Consider the following 14534-nt stretch of genomic DNA (forward strand, 5'->3'; position numbering starts at 1 on the left):
GTTTACACTTAATTTTAATGCCGAATTTCGTAGGATTCTTGCAGTGGAAAGTATTACATGTTTTTATCTACATTTCAAGCGCTTGCATTTGATTGGGTCGACAAGTTGCTTTTCTGGAGTGAACTAGATGGTAGCATTTTTCTGTTGAGTACTGAAACGTCAGAAAGCAAAACGTTGACTAACAAAACATCAAACCCACAAAATGTTGCTGTGTTGGCGCATGATAGGTAAGCTTTGCTTCTATCTTTCTATCTTCTTTATTTCCTCCAATTTTGAAGATATACAAGCTATGTACAAGTTGTAACTGTATTATGTTTATAAATGAAAGGGTTACATAATGTTTTAATCAAACAACATGTAGATGCACAATACAAGTTTAGACAATATGTGTACAGATTTTTCGTGTATAATTCTATTAGCGTCAGCAACATGACCCGCGTGCCCTACGCATCTTTAACACAGTAGAAAATGAACTTAGTTGAAGGTTTTCCAATTCATTTAACAGTGGTAAGATAGGAGACCGAGATGTCTAAGTAAAAGTCTTAGTCTCATTTTTGCATTAAACGTCACTATTAAGATATTATTTAAAACAGATGGAACCATTTTAAACATATAATAAAACCATTCGTTGGAACATGCTTTAACTAACAGTGCGCTAATCATTGATCGGTTTATTTGTATCAATGACTGTATTTTATCTTAAAAAGGAGCATAGTTTGGACTGATGATGGAGGTATAAAAACGATGGCGATAGATGCATCCAGTGGCCCAACTGTTATAAAACCTGCAAGCACTGCAATTCGCGCGATCACCGTGGATTATGACCGAAAATTGTATGTGCTATTAAAATAAATGCATTTTATGTGGTTTGTACAGGTGTCAAATGTAGCAGATGAGGCATTTCGAATCAATTAAACAATTCACATTGTTTAGTGTTTCGATGGAATTTAGATATTTAATCATGACTATTTATTACATTGCTTAATTATTTAATCGTTAAATTGCAATAACCAGTCATGAAGTTTTACTGTAAACCAATACTGTCTCATTGGCCAGGTGTAGGCAAGTACGGTGAAAAAATAACTGGCTTAAGTTTAAGTTACCCTTTAAAAGTAATCCATGTAAGTTTGGTTAGTGGTCGCCAAGCCGGACAAGTGTGTTTTCTCCGGGTACTCCGGTTTCCCCCACAATCACAAGACCACACTCTCGCGCAACATTGTGTCAACAAGAGTGACTTAGTATAAGTTATCATAGCTTTCTGCACTAATATATATAATATTTAAACTAAGTAATCCATGGATTAATTCTTCAGAACTTTGTTGAAGGAAACAACCTTTCTTACGGCATCGTTGCAACCTTTTTAAATGGGAACTATTTCATAATGTATGGAATATCTAACTAAAACAATCACAGGCAAAACAGTTGTTTCAAAGTTTGTTAGAAGATCTGCAGATTAAAGATGTGTCAATAATGTTTTCAGAGTAATATATCTTTGAAATCAAATTCTTTATTTTAGAATATATTGGATTCAAGCTGATGACGTGATAGGGTCCATCCACATAAATGGCGAAGCGGACGACACCAAACTTCCTTCGAAAATTCAAAAAGGCGCATATCTGATTGAACTGTATAAGGTCAGTCAATTGGTAAACACTTTACTTCTTAAAAAAATGCTTCGGGCGCTATACGGTCTTATTGCCTTTTTAATCCAATGACAGACGACCCAAATGGCTTAAGAACCCGGCACCAATTTCTCGAAACTTCATAAGTCTCTTAAAACGTGATTAAGCTAAACTCACTAAAAAATATTTTTTTTTAATATTTACTTCTTTAAGAGTTTTTATACTTAAGATGGGAATTATCTAAATGTTAATTACATTTAACCATAATTCATTTATTGAAATTCAATTAAAGTATGTATTTTGGCAAATTAAAATAAGAAAGCCTGTTAAGCCTAAGAAGTTTCGTGAAATTGGGGCTCGGTTAGGTATTAAATAGTAGTCTTAATTCGATCTAAGAACGATGTAGCTAATCGGATTACTGGTTATTTATAACTGACCAATAGAGTTAATGAAGTCAATGATGTATGACCATAATATTTATATAAGTTGAATACCCCCTAGCACATATTACAGACAACCTTTTCCGCAAGATCAGAATAATTGTGTTTAAGTTTAAATTATGTAATGATCTCAATTCAAAGGGTTTTAAGACCTTTAAAGAAAATCAATTTACAGATAATCGCATTTATATTATTTATTGTAAAATCAAGTATGAACAAGTTGTATGCCTAAAATAAACATTCTGGTTACATTTTGTTTCGAAATTTTGGGCCCTATACTAAAATGAAATTGAGCAATAAACAAAGGCAACATGAAATGCGTCGTCAAGTTTGAATGTTTAGAGTAAATTGTCGACCAAAGATCAGAAAGAGATTGCTCACATGACATCGACGGGTAAGAAAATAACTGTAGTCAATGAATGTATTTAATATTTTTAGGAAAAATTGACCTGGGTATTTACTAGTTCTTCGGGAAACACGGCTTATGCTACCTATGACAGAAGTAGTGGAAAAGACCTGGCTAACATCACGCATGATATACAAAATGTTGTAGCCATGAAGTATCTTGATCCTTCTTTACAGAGAAATGATACGTGTAAGTAGATTGCAAGAATTATATAAACAAATTGGTAGAAAGGGGTTATATTCAATCTTTGTGAAGAAGAAATGTGGATAGTCTAAAGCTTTACTATCCCTATAAATGCTCTCTGGCTCAAGAGAGTGGAACACTTGTAAGAAGCCAATATTCGGTACGGGTATTCTATAAAACTCCTGCGCGTGTATACCACGTGATATATTGCGTCGTAAATCCAACGTCGGAAGGCAATATTTTGCTTCGAATCAAGACTAAACGAAGATAACTCATATTTTTTCACCGTTTTAAATGAAGCATAGCGCATTCTAACGCCGCTAACAGAGCAGATAGCCCCGCCCTCGGTCTTTTACCAGAGTTTGATTGAGAGTTTAGTATCAGAAACAGGTTTGTCGAAGTGTTTATGGAAACCGATCACCTAATCAAACTCCGGTAATAAAACATAGGCTATGCTCTTTAAGGATTATAGACTACTTTTTGTTTCATTTAAAATGATCAACAAAAAGAAAGGTTATCCTTGTTTCAAGTCATCATTTTAAGTAAAATGTTGCCTTCCGACGTAGCATCTATGACGTAATTTATCACGTGGTATATACACACAATCAAACTCGCTCAAAAGTAAGTGTTACGCAGGATTTCAGTAAAAAAGAAGCAGTGCTACTCGGTACTCAAATGGGGGGGGGGGATAACACTTCTTACTACTCATTGCTTTACCATCACGTAAGTAATATGTGCATGTCGATTTATTCATAATATCTTAACTTGTACTTAAGTAAAAAATACGTCACAAGAGAAAACATAACATACAATGTTATCTATGCATTCCTTTTGGTTGACAGCGCTGATTGCTAATAATTGTCTTAAATAAGATAACATAATTCATGTACGTGTATATAATACACATGCTATTATTGTTTATCAATAGCAATATGTGTATGTGTTGGATATCATGTGTGTCTCTCGTTTGGTTATAAGAATTTGGCCATTGTGCTTTTAGTTACGATCATAGTTGAATGTTTGGTTGCGGGGATTTTTCCTGTAATGTTACTTATTAAGATACGATTATTGTTAAGCACCATGTGCCCACGAAAATGGAGGTTGTGAGCAGATTTGTGTCACCCATCATACCGACTCTGACATCTTTATGAAGAAATGTGAATGTGAAATTGGTTACACGCTGCACAGTGATTCCGCAACCTGCAACGTTGCAGGTAAGACTATTATTATTTATTCGTGTTTTTTCCCTAAGAATTGTACAGTGTAACTCATTTTATAAAGAGAATGTGGTTCTTATGTGGAGTTTACTGACTAGCTCAAACTCAACACAGCGGTTACCTCCATTTGCCATGCAGTTATTTCCACAACGCGCATTTCATGTATCAAATTATGTGATGTCGTTGGAATAGTTAAAATAATCTTTTGTTTGAATTTTTTTATATTCTTAAACTTTGAAAAAAAATTGTTTAATGGATTTTTAATACATATCGGTTAAAAAGTTATTGTCATGAATTGTATTTTGGTGCCGTGACCAGGATGTCTTTGCATTGTTATGTTTCAATTCGCAATTAGCTAAAACCCAGTTATTTTCGAACGTGGTAGGAGAGCTCATTTCTGTTCGTCGAAGAGTTCTCAGCATAGGAGATTGCTATTGACTAGGCTAATAAACGACGTCTCGTACTCAAACTATAACGGATTTCGTCTAAATTGATTTGACGTTTTGACGATTGTTTAAACCGATGAAACATTGATGGTTGTTCATTTTTTATGGCTGCCAATTAACAGAATCAGTCAAGCTGAAGCTACTATTTTCACCCTCTCTTGTGCTTTCGTAGCATCTACTTTTCAAAAAATATTCAGAATAATTTTAGGCCTGCTATTGTATTATTAACATTAAATCTACTTATATTTATTTAGTAAGGTAATATTTTAATAATTTCATATAAAGAAAATATAAAAAGCCGGTGAAATCCAGGTTGTACCATTGGTTGAATTCTGAATGAGTCTTAAGGGTTTCAAAACCTTACATTATTTTTCAGAACCGGTTGGAGACAACTTCATTCTCGTGTTTGATGCAACATACGAGGAGGTCCGTCAAATTGACATGAGTACACTGAATCATGTGGTAATACCGCTACCAGAACCCGAGTTCGTGTACGGCATCCACTATGACCCACTATCAACGCGGATGCTTTGGTCCCAAGCCAACGATTTTATTGTTCACAGCATGCTTTTAAATGGTTCTAACTACAAAGAAATGGGATACACGTGTATGTACTGTACTGACATTTATGTGTAAGCAAACTGGAGAACTCATTTACTGCATATAATAAAGTGTTGATTACGAACATTCGGTTCGCAAACAAAATAAATTTGCATCAAAACTACCTGAGGATATTCTTAATTGTGCGCTTTCCTTCTTTTATAACAATGAAAATATTAAAGTTTAAACGTTATATATTTTACAACGAAACCAGAGTACCCGGAAAACCCCACTTGTCTGACTTGGTGACCACTAACCAAACTCACATGCGCCCATGACACTAACCAGACAACTAAAAATTATTTTTAACTAAAGGCCATTGACTTAATCGCAATGATAAACGCTTGTATTATTCAGTGCCAGGATCAGCTAGATGCCTGACAATCGATGAGACAACTAAGAACATTTACTACACAACTTACCCCGCTCCTGGGATGGAACAGCAGCACGTGGGTCTCATAGCACCGAGTGGACACAATATCAAACTCGTGGATGTATCCGTTGAAGACCGCCTAGGAAACATTGCCGTGCACCCAAAACTTGGGTACGAAAATATAGTACACAAAAATATAATGTAACAGTATGTAACAATACATAGTAATATAGACCATACTAAAAGGAATAAATATATACTCATAGTAGTTGAACTCAATACTGAATGTCCTGAATTTCGGTTAAAAAAGAAAAATGTATTGTTATTAAAAAGCGTTTCATCACTTTAAACGAAATTGACCATTTGTTTAAATGTATTATTTCAGTACCATTCCAGTTCTTTTATACATTCCTGCAAATAATTGAATTAGTCTTACCATTTTCTGTTTATTTAAATTCCTCATTGCAAATCTAGATATTGTTTGTTTGGATTTTTGGTTTGATTATGATTTTAAGTAATTAATAAACACTTCAACAATGCATTATTACACGATATCACACATAGATATTTGAAATATATGCAAAATTGCCAAAAAAGACTGGCATATATCTGGGTATATGCTGTGGAAACAATACATTTTGGACTTTTGTGATATTCAATTTCGAAAACGTCTGAAAAATTTAGCTAGCCTGTACATTTTGAAACCATGACAAATGAAATGATATTTCAGACTCATGTTCTATACTGTTCTGGAATTTACCGGTTCAGTTATCACATCTTATGTGGCCAAGGCCAATATGGACGGGACTCAAGTAACCAGAATTATTTCGTCTGTTGATGGAATGTCACTTGGAACTCCGGACGGGGTGGCGATCGATTATCAAAGTATGCTCTAACCGATCTTAGAAAACAGTTCTTGTAAATATATTATTAAATCTAGAGTTAAGATATATTCATAGAATCTCTCTTTGATCTCCGGACAGAGTGGCTATTGATTACTTAAATATGTTATTTGATTATATACTTCTCCCTTCAAGATGTTGAAAGAAAGAAAACAATAACAAGACTATTTATTTATGTATGACGATCTTAAGTGGTTATTTTTCTGACTCTATAATCCATTTTCGCATATCTCATGCATTTTCCGTCATTGTTTTAAAACTTCATTAAAATGAAATCTCAATACCTAAAAATAATCGTGTTTATAACTTAATGGTTGAGAAGCAGTTGATATCATCGTAGCATCAAGTTACTAGGGTTCAGCCCATAATTCAACACCCTTAAACAGCGAGCGATCCTGCGGAGGAAACCGACAAACACCAGAATTACATTTTTCGAATTTATGGGGCGGCTAAGCATAAATCGAGCACTTTGGGGTTAAAAGCATGTAGCTTGGCACACAAATAAAACCAGTGTGTGTATCAATGATTGTATTCTATCTTAAACCCCGCCTTCGTTTTATCACCAAAATTTGATAACGTGATAGGTTTCATCAAACACTTCGACAAACCTGTTTCCAAAATAATGTTTTGACAGTGCTCCGTCAGACGGCCGTATTGTGAAAAGGTTTGTCGAAGTGTTTTAAGAAACAAAACTCTCAATCAAACTCTGGTAAAATACCGAAGGCGGGGCTTCGTAAGAAGCATTTATGAAGCAATTTATCACGTTATAACACACTGAAAACATCCCCTACTGATCATTTCACGATATGGACCCAAGTCAGCAGTGTCCCCTGCTGACTGTGGCGGCCATTTTTCAAAATGGCCGACCATTTTTTCAAATTCTTCAAACGTCATGTAACTGTATGTCATAGACTTATGAGTCATGTTGGATGATTCAAATACATTTATGTATTAAATCGTATTGTTGTATCTTATACTCACGCCGCAAAATATCAATGTGTGTTATTTTCAGATGATATGTTGTACTGGAGCGATTCCTATCGAAACAAAATTCAAAGATGTAACCTGGACGGGACATTGTGTGTTACTATTGTCGATCTGTCGGACGAGGAGACATCCATTAGGGATTTGGTATTCGACGGCACGAACCTTTATTTTACGGATTATGCCAAAGAGTAGGTGACACTTAAACCGTTTGTTGAGTATTAATATTATAAATTATATTTGTACTTTTTATCAAATATTAAAATAAAGTATTAAAAGTGTGATCATGCTTGTTATCACTGCAGTATGTAATCACAATCCATTCAGATTTATAAAACACTCTTTTTAGGCCAGTTTTTTCGTTAATTAGCAATAATGTAGGCAACTTATTTGTAGTAACAAAATTTGCAGCTAGTATGAGATGTTTCAGCTAGAATCTTCACTCTCAAGTTCACTGATTTAAGTGAGATTATTTTTTAATTTCAATCTTCGTACAGCAGTTATGCATGATTTTACCATTCATTATGGTAATTTAATAACAACAATGTATTTAAATATATATGTATATTATTTCAGTTCTGTTACGGCGTTTAATGTAAGTGCCAACAGCACGAAACAGTATGGTTCCAACTTTGGAAGACTGAGGAGTCTGGACGTTTACAAAAGCAACTGGCCTAATGTTCAACCAGGTGAGATTATAAAACTATGATATCACGAGTGTGTGATTTCTTAACATTTATGTTTAAAACCGATGATAAATAATTTATCCCAAATTGGGGGCAAGAATTGGAGTGCGAATAACACATATTTGTACTATCTTGTACTTCTACTAGATTTAGAATGTTGTGAACGGTGAAAATAAAGCGAATGGTTTTATCTCAAGAGTAGCCGGGGAGATTGTAACCTGAATGAACTGGGCATGATCACCGAGCGGTGGGCGACTGCAGCTCAGTCCGTGTGCCAGCAACAAATTGCATGCATATTTTGTGTGTCCCTTGTTTTAGTCAATTCGCTATGTTCCCCCAAACGATGGGAGGGGCGACTGCAGATGTCCGTGTGTCAGCAACAAATTGCATGCATATTTTGTGTATCTCTATTTTTGGTCATTTCGCTATGTCCCCCCCCACACGCTGGGAGAGGCGACTGCAGATGTCCGTGTGTCAGCAACACATTGTTTGCACATTATTTGTGTTTCTGTTTTTAGTCAATTCGCTATGTTCTCCAAACGGTGGGATAGGCGACTGCAGTTCGATATGTGTACCAGCAGGGACTGGGAGAGTGTGTATGTGTGAGGAGGGCGAACATCTGCAAGAGGACGGACGTTCGTGCGGACTAAGTATAAGGCTTTGGAAATATATCCTTTCTGCTAATTAGTTATTAGATATCATGAAGTTAAATCTTAATGATTAAGAATGGGCGGAATGAGCGTAGCTGACAAACTGACTTAGAATACAACCTCATCGGCTGACACATCGTCAACACAAAATCTGACACAGGGAGTGTTTATTGAATGAGTGGCGGTAGTCGGACCAACAACCGCGAAAGTCGTATTTATCAGTGATAAAGCTTAAAACTTGATGATCATTCGGAACTCCTCGGCCATTTTTATCGAAAACAACCCTGTATATGGACAGTTTACATACTCAGAAATTGGTATGTTTAAGTCCGCTGCAAGTAGATCGCGTAGTAATTTTCATTTAGCAGTTAACCTTATGCACCAGTCAATTGTAACCACGGTCCCCAAGGTCCAGAGGTATACCGGGGAACGCCTGGGTAATGGGCCGTGTTTTTACCTTTCCAGTGGCTCCGCAGTGCCGGGTGAATTGGGTGGTTTTGTTTTCGCGCCAAATATAGCAGGGAAGAGGTCTTACATAGGGTCCCTGGGTGCGCGGGCAAAGTCCTCGTTATTTCCCGGACCTGGGGGCCGTGGTTAGAATTGACTAGTGCATTAATGACTTAAAACTCTTGGGAATCTTAATAATGTTTGCAATAATACACTTCACTGGCAATAAATTTTAACTTAGATCAATAAATACAAGCTTAAACACTACATTTTATTGATGATATAATAAAAAATACGATGTACCGGCATACATCCGAGGTTGTTTTAGATTAAAATGGCCGAGGAGCTCCGAATAACTTAATGATTACCCTTAGGTTGTTTTCTTCAATACATTCATTGATTGACTGCGTCATTTATCACGAACAAGAAAACATGATATTGAAAAAGTACAATAATTGATTTAATAAAACGTTGTTTCACGAACGTTTTGTAACATATCTGCTTAGAAACACGTGCAGCATAGTTATATTGAAATTCATTCTCAATTGACAAATTCTTTAATTCAAGATGCACTTCAAAGCATCACACTTACTTTAAGACATGCGGTTTTTTTTAAAAAAAAAATTTCATTTCTTGCAGAGTACCATTGCGACAAAGTTATCGTTCAAGAAGAAGGAGTGATCATAACATTTGATCAATATGCCTGTTCGCGTCTTGCTGGAGCGAAGTGTGAATACTTCTGTCCATATGGGTACAGCAAGGCCAACAAGTCAATCAACACTTTGCAATGTAGAAATGATGGTTGGACCCCTCAGTTTGAAATGCTGTGTGTCAGTGAGTTCGCTAACAATGAATAAGTAAACAATGTTACAGCATTTCGATGTAAACGAGCTTTTTGATGCTAAAATTATCTAAAATAACAATATAAAATGACCCATTTATTTGCTGTCATGTGCTTTGCAACTCCAATCCACCTTTGTTTTGTCTCTCGATTTTGAAAACCTTGTACTTATAAATCAGGGGCGGCCCAAGGACTTGACGTTAGAGGGGGCATAATTAGGGGGCGCAACCTTTTAACATGCGACCCTCCCTCTAAATCGAAAGTATATGACATGAACTGTTTGCATGAGGATTTTGTGTTACTCCCTTAAGACAATTTTAACAATATCTAATCTGAAATGGTGCATTTGGAGCTTGTATTAGTACTTTTTTTCTCCCATATTGATATTAAAAGAGAACTTGGACGATTTTAAAGGGGCGCGCGCCGGGGTGCCCCCCCCCCATTCAACCTGCTAGTCAAAATTTCATTGTAATCCAATGTAGCATTCTCGCCTTTTTCTAATTAGCCTTCCGAATCAATACTATTCGCCAGTATTATGTTGAAATTAGATAGATTTAGGAATCTGGAAAACACAGTACTTTCATTAATTATGTAAATTACATGTCAACTTATTTTAACTTGTTTTCAGAGAGTGACGTCCTTGAATGTCCTGTCTCTACTTCCAATCTTCAAAACGTAGCTGTAGACAAGAGTTGTAAAGACATATCTGTCGGATCGGCATGTGCCTACCAATGTAATACAGGTTTTCAAAAGAAATATGACGGGGTTGTTTGTAGGGTAGACCAAGTATGGCATCCAACTGACGCTTGCACAGGTATTTGTTCGATTATTCACTGATATTTTATCATTTGATGATATATTGAAAGAAAGTCACACTCTACGTAGAAAGGACCACAATGGAAATAAGAGTTTTCTCTTTTTTATGTCATCCTTGGTTTGTGTCATTGCTATTGATAATATCTATCTATCTATCTATCTATCTATCTATCTATCTATCTATCTATCTATCTATCTATCTATCTATCTATCTATCTATCTATCTATCTATCTATCTATCTATCTATCTATCTGTCTGTCTGTCCGTCCGTCCGTCCGTCCGTCCGTCCGTCCGTCCGTCCGTCTATCCTTGTTAAATGGTAAAAAAGTGTTCGGTATAATATATAGGAAATATAACACACCACTTCAGGCCATATGGCATTATAAGGACCGTCTAGTCAGCCCCCGAAGGTGAATGGACCTCGGCTAACGCCTTCGGGGGCTGACTGGCCGGTCCTTATACTGTCATATGAACCTCAGTGGTGTGTAATATTTCTTAAATATATTTTGAAGATCACACGTATATCTATAAAACTTTTAAGGCTTGAAAGTTAACAGCGATGAAGTTAACAACATCGTTCTAAACAATCGGACCGACTTAGTACAATTTACAATGCGCGAGCGTTAAAATGGCATGGCAACGGAACTGGAGACTTATACTTATATTGAACGTAAATAAGTCATACTCGGATATAGAAACTGCTTCGTGAGGTCAGCTTTATATATTTATATGACCATTTAAGCTCTTTTTAGTTTTAACTGTTTTCAGTTAGTACATGTGCGGCAATGTTGTATTGTTATTTTGCATATTTCAGAAATTAAGTGTCACAACCTCGTGGAGAATGGTTACGTTCCTTTAGATAAATGTGATTTCATGGTTAACAGTGAATGTAATTATGTTTGCGGCGGAAAGGGTGTTTACGAGCAAAGCAAAACTGTCACCAAAGTAAAGTGCCTCCAAAATGGACAATGGAACCAAACGGACGTTTGTTTAGGTATGTTGGTTAGCGATATTTCTGCGACATAATGAAACATGCATGTTGATATTACAGCTGCACTCTCACAGATTTACCGTCTTACTTTTGCGTAAATATCTGCAAATAAGTGATATAAGACTGCTGACAAAAGATCTGATCGCAGGCTGTTAGATTTCTGTTCAGAAAATTAATGTTGATGGCGTGACTAACGGCTTGAGAAAAATGCATAAAACATCAATTTTAACTTAAATATGAAAATCTGCGATCGGATTTTTTGTCAGCCGTCTTATATGCATTTTGGCATAATTTTGCTCGTTCGAAGACAAGAATAATAAAAAAAAGAGTTGACAAAACGTTCAATCTGTGAGAGTGCAGCTTTAAACACATATGTAATCCGCTTGATTACGAATAGTGAACACATCAATTGGTATTTTATAACCAAAACAAAAGTCATCATTCTTTGTATATTCTTAATGGTGTCCATATATTTGTACATATTATAGTCTTTGGAAATCAAATAATTTTGGCATGGATTTTATGGATTTCATATTTTGTTGTAAAAGAATCTGTTTTACTTTTTCACTGGAGCTATAAATAACTCGCATTTGCAATCCATTTTTTGCTCAGCTAAGTTGTATACATGTTTTCACCACCGAAGTTTTACGTTTTAATAGTTAATTGAAACACGTTGTTGATTCCAGAAGTGTCCGTTACGTTTTTTTTTGTTGATTACCAAAGTTTCCGTTACGTTTTTTGTTGTTGATTCCAGAGGTTTCCATTACGTTTTTTGTTGTTGATTCCAAAAGTTTCCGTTTTGTTTTTATGTTGTTGATTCCAGAAGTATCCGGTTCGTCTGCTCCTCTGTCTGAAAAGTCGTCCGATGGAATTTCCAAGGCAGGGGCGATAACTGGCATCATTTTGCTTATTCTTGTCATTATCGCCCTTGTGGCTGTTATCTTTTTCGTTGTGCGCAGGTACTAATGTTTGCTTCCTTCGAAGTATATCAAGCACGCGACATATAAAATTCCGGTTATTATCAGAACGTGTTTATCCAAGATTAAACTTCTTTTGATATTAAATAAGACTTATTTCAAGTATTAATGTTGATGAGTATAATTACACACCATTTCCTCGTCTTTGATCGAAAGTACAGAGTGACACAAAAGAATACAACTGAAATAGCACAAACCTCAGATAAATTGAATAATAGTTCAATGATTGATGTTCATAGTTTGTTTTTCCAATAGTATATACCATTCACGATATCAATTTCAAACAAACTATATTATACTTAAACCCTCAGGATGCAATCCTCTAAGTCTCCCTACTCAGCGTCCTATCATGGCCGTTCTGGCACCACCGCCATCGAGAACCCGGGCTATGGGATAACACCATCCGCTACTCCTGCCCCGCAAAGGCGGGAATCGGACAATCAGCCGTATTCGGGGTCGGACCTTAGCCAACAGGAACAAGTCACGTGAGTTTACAAATGACAGTATGCATTGACAATACTGTTGTGTGTTGTTGCTTTATTTTACATTTTAACGTGGCTCGCTCATATTTCGACAACAAAATGTTTGTTTTAACCGAAAAGCAAATATAAAAACACTTGTTTTGTAGTTTGTTTACTTTTTTTAAAAACAATAAAAGTATGAAAAGAAAATCTGAATTTAGTCGGGTGCATACCAACGCTGGTACAGTCAAGAGAAAAAATATAGACACCCGATATCTTATCCTCTCGGCAACTGAGCTATTGAAGCATTAATCAACATTTGTTGAAGGGTTCCAGCTGTGAAAATCTAAGGTTTAACCCTCCTAATGTTTTGACACATTATTTTTTCGTATTTTAAAAAGAAATTCGCAAAAAGTGGATTTAACCACCCACGAGCGAGCCCCATGAGCGAGCACCTTTTAAACTGGTGATTTAAATGTCTTATTTATTTAATCATCATTTTAATTTACCTTCCAGCAACAACCCCATTCTGTTAAGGCAATACTATATCTGTAAGATTACTTTAATCCCGTATATTATTAAATATAAACTAGATGAGATTATCTCAGCAAACGTCCGGAAACTTTTCCTTTATTTCAAGGTTTGAACCATTGCCAGGCAATTTGACCGTGGAAAGTGAAGGGATGGTCAATCCATTGTACGGGGCTAATGATACCTCGGATCAAAGAAACGGACAAGAGGACGCAAGAAAATATCAGAATTTTGAGTGAAATGTTTGTTCTTAAAGTACATGCTTGCAAAAGTTTAACATATTTGCTCATTGTGTTTACTTTGTCATATTGTATTGTGTTTACTTTGTCATATTGTATTGTGTTTACTTTGTCATATTGTATTGTGTTTACTTTGTCATATTGTATTGTGTTTACTTTGTCATATTGCTTGATAATGGATGCACGAAGTCGTTTTAATATAATTTATTTTAATATACAAATATATAACTATCTTGAGCTTCAACAGGCTACAATTTAAATGACATTGAAATTAAATGTTCATATAAAACTCTTTGTACACTTTGCGATAAACCAAATAACGATATAAAAAACTTTATGAGTCGTATTTTAAAATCAATTTGTAATCTGCACGTGACATATAATGTCATTCGAGAGTTGTTATTTGTTTATGAATTTTCTTATCATGTATGTTATTTATTTTCTTATCATGTATGCTATTTTGATTAAATAAAATTTGTTATGATTTAGTTTTATATATTTGCAAGGTGTACTTTAACCAGGTTTTCAACGAATACTGAGTTATTAGACTGAGAATGCCGTTTTGCGGGTGGTCGGGCGGTCTGACGTCCGGTTGTCAATCAGTTTGTTTCGGCTTACGTATGAACGTGTGATAGGAGTGGTGCATTTTGATGCATCTAGCTACGCAGGTATGTATCAATGAATCAAGCTGAAGTAGAGACGTGCCTTTGGATTGTACGAG

General features: G+C 35.6%; 1 protein-coding gene across 4 annotated transcripts in view; it reads left to right on the plus strand.

The window, feature by feature from the left end:
- The window catches only part of LOC128243239 (low-density lipoprotein receptor-related protein 4-like), a 29471-nt gene extending 15174 nt beyond the window's left edge, over positions 1-14297 (plus strand). For all 4 annotated transcript variants that reach the window (XM_052960857.1, XM_052960861.1, XM_052960859.1 and 1 more), the window contains exons 12-28: positions 80-227; positions 708-833; positions 1517-1634; positions 2501-2657; positions 3728-3865; positions 4691-4921; positions 5272-5458; positions 6018-6172; positions 7202-7364; positions 7750-7862; positions 8378-8509; positions 9596-9790; positions 10426-10611; positions 11429-11608; positions 12429-12564; positions 12894-13067; positions 13684-14297. In XM_052960857.1, coding sequence (XP_052816817.1) covers positions 80-227; positions 708-833; positions 1517-1634; positions 2501-2657; positions 3728-3865; positions 4691-4921; positions 5272-5458; positions 6018-6172; positions 7202-7364; positions 7750-7862; positions 8378-8509; positions 9596-9790; positions 10426-10611; positions 11429-11608; positions 12429-12564; positions 12894-13067; positions 13684-13813 — 2669 coding nt within the window. In that variant the 3' untranslated portion in view covers positions 13814-14297. The remainder of the gene's footprint in view (positions 1-79; positions 228-707; positions 834-1516; positions 1635-2500; positions 2658-3727; positions 3866-4690; positions 4922-5271; positions 5459-6017; positions 6173-7201; positions 7365-7749; positions 7863-8377; positions 8510-9595; positions 9791-10425; positions 10612-11428; positions 11609-12428; positions 12565-12893; positions 13068-13683) is intronic.
- Positions 14298-14534: the final 237 nt, after the last annotated feature.

Source organism: Mya arenaria, chromosome 8, assembly GCF_026914265.1.
Source record: "Mya arenaria isolate MELC-2E11 chromosome 8, ASM2691426v1".
Taxonomy (NCBI): domain Eukaryota; kingdom Metazoa; phylum Mollusca; class Bivalvia; order Myida; family Myidae; genus Mya; species Mya arenaria.